The sequence below is a fragment of the Marmota marmota genome, unplaced genomic scaffold (assembly GCF_001458135.2).
Source record: "Marmota marmota marmota unplaced genomic scaffold, marMar, whole genome shotgun sequence".
In the NCBI taxonomy this organism is placed as follows: domain Eukaryota; kingdom Metazoa; phylum Chordata; class Mammalia; order Rodentia; family Sciuridae; genus Marmota; species Marmota marmota.
In genome coordinates, this window is record NW_026000026.1 from 35,182,047 (window position 1) to 35,187,997 (window position 5,951).

General features: G+C 40.4%; 2 protein-coding genes across 3 annotated transcripts in view; both read left to right on the plus strand.

Moving 5' to 3' along the window:
* Positions 1 to 64: 64 nt before the first annotated feature.
* Snap25 (synaptosome associated protein 25) overlaps positions 65 to 5,951 on the plus strand; it is a 78,007-nt gene continuing 72,120 nt past the window's right edge. For both annotated transcript variants that reach the window (XM_048811312.1, XM_015482896.2), the window contains exon 1: positions 65 to 217. The gene's annotated coding sequence lies outside the window, so the exon portion shown is untranslated. The remainder of the gene's footprint in view (positions 218 to 5,951) is intronic.
* On the plus strand, positions 437 to 1,116 carry LOC107139979. Its single transcript, XM_015482882.2, has one exon. The coding sequence runs from the start codon at positions 649 to 651 to the stop codon at positions 1,114 to 1,116; it is 468 nt and encodes a 155-aa protein (XP_015338368.1). The 5' UTR covers positions 437 to 648.

Below are 5,951 nucleotides of genomic sequence, written 5' to 3' on the forward strand. Positions count from 1 at the left end.
CCAGCACACTTCCTCCCCGCCCCTCCAGGCGACGGCTATTAAAAGCTGCTGACGTCAAAAGGGACGGCCATCTTTGATGAGGGCAGAGCTCACGTTGCATTGAAGACGAAACCTCGGGGAGGTCAGGCGCTGTCTCTCCTTCCCTCTCTGCTCGGTGGCTCCTCCACACTTGCAACCTGCAGGGACTCGGCCAACACCATCCTCTGAAGAAGCAAAGGTAAGGAGCCCCCTCCCCGATCGTGGTTCTGGTTCTGGATGGCTGCATACCCAGAAGGGACCACAACTGGGCAGACCAAGTGAGCTTGGGCAAATAACAAGTATTTGTGCACTTAGGGTGCGGTATTCCGTGTATGCACGTCTGGCTGACTCTCGCCTGGGGCTTTATAAAAGTATTTTCGAGGTGAGCTGTTTGGGGAAGAGATGAATGGGGACACTGCGGATGGAGCGATGGGAAGGAAGAGCAAGGATACGTGCGGAATGATAACTTACTCTTTTGAAACAGTAGTGGGACCCCTCTCTCTCTCTTCCATCTTGCGATGCAGTTTTCAGAGATGTTTAGGTTGTTCGGGTTATTGTTGTTGTTGTTTTCTGTAGACCCCCAAACAAGACAAAACAAAAAAGCCATCCTGTCGTTCTACTGCTATTATTATGACTGTTGTCGTTAGGGCGCTATTATCCAAGGGAGAATTAAGGAGCCGGCAGGGTGTGGGCGCTGAGGAGGCAAAAGCAGAAGGGGGGAGTTCCCGCCCCGGGCAAGCTGAGCTGCGGCAGGGACAGCAGCCTCCATGCCCCACGGACTTGATTTATGCCGCCTGCTCCACGTCAACTGCAGGCTGGCGGGAGGCGGGCAGGTCGTGCTGGGTGGGAGGGCTCTGCGGAGTGCTGGCGCGGGTGGGCTCCCCTGGAGGACTGCGGAGGCATGCACTCAGCACCCTGGACAGCACAGCAATACCCACCAGGGCTCGCGCTGGCGTTTGCGACCTTTCAGAACCGCGGACAGCGGTCCGGCTGCCGCACCGCATCTACCTGCCGCAGAGATGCTGGGCCAGCGTTAGACGTGCCAGGGCTGGAGGCCAAATTGTCTTTCTGAGACCCCAGTCTTACAGAGACTCTTAATAGAGCAGGCATACTAGGTTAAAATAATAAGTGAATAAATTCTGTCCACAGGGACTTCTTTACAGACAATTGCCTGCTGTCCTCACCTCCTGCATGACTTAAAAAAATAATAGTCTACTTGTAGAAATCTTCTATGTTGCTCTCCACTGCTTCTTTCAAGTGGGAAATAAAACATCTTTTAAAATGCATTTAACCTACAGTATGATGTCAAGGTTTTTGTTTTATAACACAAGGCAGATCTGTCTATAGATCTTGGGTGGGAAAGAGATGTGTATGTATATATAAAGACGCCAAAACTATCTGTTTATAGGAGTGATATATCTCTGTACATACTTCCATTTGATTAAAATGAAGGATTAGCTGAACTAAGCAGAATCAACTTTAATAATGAATCCTGCTTCCTCTCCCTTTGCCCTTTACTCTTATACTTCGGCAGGAACACAAGCACTCAGCCTCAAAAATACATCTCTGAGAAATACTGCAGGTCTTTAATGTATATATTTAACTTCTTTGATGATGGTTTCAGAGCTAGTGGAAGTATTTCTTATCAACATTGCTTATAGCTATCTGATAGCTTTTGATTTTGACAACATTAACACTAGTCGTCCTCAGGAGAATTCAGCTGTGTCTTTCAGGGCAATGCAGGTGGAAAAAAAATGGTATTAGGCTGACACTGAATTCTGACCTAAAGAACTACTGCAATTTCTATTATAGCACTGCGGGATTTTGCTGAGGCGGTGATAAGTACTTTAACCACTTTTCACTTTGAGACTACAAGCCTCTGAGTGAGCAAAAATCATCATAGGTATATAAATGTCAGTTTGATAGAGACTCAAAAATTGTTACTAAATGACCAGGATCAAAATTGTACTATTTTAGTAGTTAGTAAAGAAAAGTAATGGCATCATATTTAAGAATATATACAACATATTAAAGAAATGCTATCATGATTCCCTAAAAAAAAAAATCCCAAAATAAGATCTTGCATTGTTCAGTTGTAACTCCAGTCATCTATATCCTAAAGATACTAAAATTCTCTGTCCACATACAGAAGGTGATTTCATTTTCAGCTGTTTATTTATTTCCTAGTGTTTTTCCTTTTTTATGGATAGCCATGTGTTTCCCTATATGTATATGTTTATCTATTATTGCTCATGAACGTAAAATTATTTGGGTGGAAATTTATTCAAGAACATGTAACTGCATAGAAGAAGTTTGTAACTCTGAAATCTTCAGACAAAATAAACAACCATATTTTGGTGGTGGAAGAAGGGGAGGAAATATGAGCAGGAGTCTATAAAAATGCTTTAACTTCATGCTGCATGTCCAAACAGCTCTCTGCGTTGATGCGTCAAATGAAAAGCCTAATGCTGCCAGAATTATGTGCTTGGACATTAGTAATTATTGCTGGGTTTGTTTGCTAGTGGAAGACTAGAGGGAGAGGGAGGTAGAGGACTGCAGTGAAGCTGGCAGAGGGCACAGAGCTGGAAGGAAGAGGCAATGTGCACAAATATAGAACTAATTCTAGAATAGCTTACTGAGAAATTAAAGACAAACATAATCAGAGCATGAATTTAACATTTATGTCATCGACAAGCTTCAGGGGAAATAAATCAGGAGATTTTCCATTTTTAAGTTTGAGTCTTAAAAATCCAGGGCAATGCGGTAAAACAGGCAGGAGCAGACAGACAGAAGGATGAGCCAGGATACATTCCTGCAAACCCTCTGATGGGACCTGCTTATTTATTCATTGGCATTTCCTGTATTACCATATTGGTATTCATATTACAAAACAATTTACAATCTTTGTAATCCCCCAAGAATTCAGAATTTTATTTTTACTTTGGTAAACATGCACAAATACAATATAAACCACCCTTTAGTTACCGTGTCAAAAGATATCCCTAATCTGTAAATATTAACCCCAAGGCAAGGGTTACCAACTGAAAGAATGCTGTTTCTTCCAGTGACACCTAAGAGCTGTGTAGCAACTGGCCTTAAACACATATAGATCTTGACTATTAGTGGAAATGACAAAAAATAATTTTAAAGGTTGAGAGAGGAAACATGGAGAAAAAATAAATCATTCTGCCTTTTAGATGATGCTCTATGAACAAACAATATTTCTTACACTATAGGGCCACTTTACAATTCTAGAAAGCTGGGAAATTTTATGTTTTCAACCTCAGCGCTGGGAACATTTCTGCAGTGTCATCCCTTGTCATCAGGGACCAACCTGATAGGAAGATATTGATCAATCAGTAAACACCAGCTACATAAGTGAATCACACAAAGGATATAAAATGTCATGGTCATCTGGTCTTTGACCTCAATTAAATTTAGGATATAGAAATCTTTCTAGAAACTACAATAAACCTGAATAAATAATATCAGAGTGAAAAAATAAAGCAATAGAAGAAAAATTATGAGGGAACATGTAATTAATTTTGAAGTAAATGTGACCAATAATAAGGAGTATGATTTCTGAAGAGGGTAATATCAAAGTGGACTTGAATGCTTTGAGAGAAGAGGTAGGACTTAAGCTATCCTTTGAAGGTTGGTGAGAGATTGGAAAGGTCTGCTAAGTAAAAGTTACAGTAAGTATAAGCAGGATTTTAAGTTAGGCAAGCCCAAGCCATCTGTGGTCAGCAAACCCTGAGAATTATAACACATGGGAAGCTCTTTAGAATGGAGAGTTGGAGCTGTTTATAGTGGGCTTTGAATGCCAACCTGAGAATTTGATGCTTTATCCTCCAAAGTTGATTTCTGAGCAGAAACTGATGTAACAAAGTAAACAGGTCCTTTTTAGTATCTGGGAATTGCTTTTGATAGATTTTATTTAATCTGTGCTCTTCCAGAAATAGGGGAGAGTCAAATAATATCATAGAGAGTTATTCAATCTTTTTAAAATCAGTCTTCATTTAAGCATCATTTATGATCACACTTCAGGAAACACTTGCATGAACATATATTAGCCCTGTCCAGAAACTAATTGTTAAGTTTCAGTTTTCCATTATTGATTAGAACAAATTTTCTGAAATGAGCACCTACCAGGGAGATTAAAAAGCAGTTCAGGAATCTGATGTTGAGAGGCCCTGGAAGGTACGCTTGAATAATAAACATGATGCAGAATTCTGTTTCACCCTCTGAGCATTCTGCATTGTCAAATACACTGAATGGATAGGTGAAAAAAGACGTCAGTTCTTCTGGGCGTGTTTCAGGCTGCATTAGAAGTAGAACCAGCCCCAAGTAACTAAAAATGGTGGTGGGGGAGGGGGATTCTATGGCAACATTTTTAAAGCTGGGGTGAGATTAGGTGGGCAGCATATCAAATTTCTTTCCCTACTGACCTTGCCAACTATTGCTAGTTACCCTCCCTCTAGGGCTAGTTTGAAATCAGAACTATACATATTTCCTTTTTAACCTATGGTTACTACTCTCAAGCAAAGCTTCAAATTTCCAAATGCTGATAAAACTGCTAAACCAAAATAGTCAATGGCTTCATGTGGAGGAAGAAATGACAGTTGTAGACATATATTTTTGTTGCTATTTCATTCTGACTGTATAGTATCAAGAGACTATCTTCTTCACCAAAACATTGGCAAGAAAGACATGGTAAGAATATATTTGGATTTCCAAACTGGCAATCTAGAAGAACTTTGGTGGTAATGACATTTCATGTATTAGGAGGAGGTCAGGCTGGTGGTTATTAAACAGAGTCCAGAAGGCCTTTCTTAGGTAAGAGGAAAGGAAGAGATAGCATCAAGGAAGTAGGAAAGGAGGAGATAGCATCAAGGAAGCAGGACATCATCGTAAATGGAGAACTATTTTAATGTGAATTGGTCTTACAAAAGGAAGAGACATTGTCAGAGAAGCCTGATAGCACATGAAACTTCATATTTGCTATTGTTGCAATAACAGTAATGTCTGCTTTTTCTACATAATTTTCTTTCCAGAAATCTCTAACACTTTGCCCAATATAAAAGTTCAAGCAGTTTCTGATTTCTAAATGAATGGTACAAATTTCAGTCATATGTGTTCAGATATAACATTAGATAACATTGAATAAGCCGTAAATCTGATTTAGAAGGACGATACCCAAAGCAGTGATTAATTAGAACAGGCCTGTGGGGCAAAAGAGAGAGTCACTCATTCCAAAAGCTTTTACTTATAATAGTTCGCTGAATGCTTATGGGCAGGGCACCATTATTACTTCTGTTTTACAGATGAGGTAACTGAGGTCAAGATAAGACAAGCTAAGTAACATTTTACAGAGTAGAGGCAGGACTTAACTGTATTCCATTTGATTCCAGAGACTAAGCTATTAACTGTATACAATGCTACTTTTACATCATCCACATTTTTCCTATTGGTCAAATAGGAAAAATAAGCAGAGAGAGTGCACGTGATTTTTAACAACAATTTTCCTCCTCCTTCGGGCAGCAAGGCATGATGGTAAGGCTGCTGGTTGGAAGCCAGGATCCCCAGTGCTATCCCTGAAGCAAAATGCTTGTAATTTCCTGTTTTGGAATCCCAGTCTTTAAATAAGTCACTCAAGCACTGTTGAACTCAGTTCCTTCATCTGCAGGCTGACAGAGATGGACTAATGTTGGTCAATATCCCCACCATTCAGAAGCTGATGAAATCAGTGCTGAAAACCTCCTGGCAATGTGCCTGGAACTAGTAGCCCTTTGTCTCAGCTGGTGTTGCCTTAATAATACTTCAGTTACCAAACCCACCCTCCCCCATCATAAGATTAAAGCATCCCTCACCTCCCTCATCCTCTCTCTCTCTCTCTCTCTCTCTCTCTCTCTTTTTTTTTTTTTTTTTTTTTT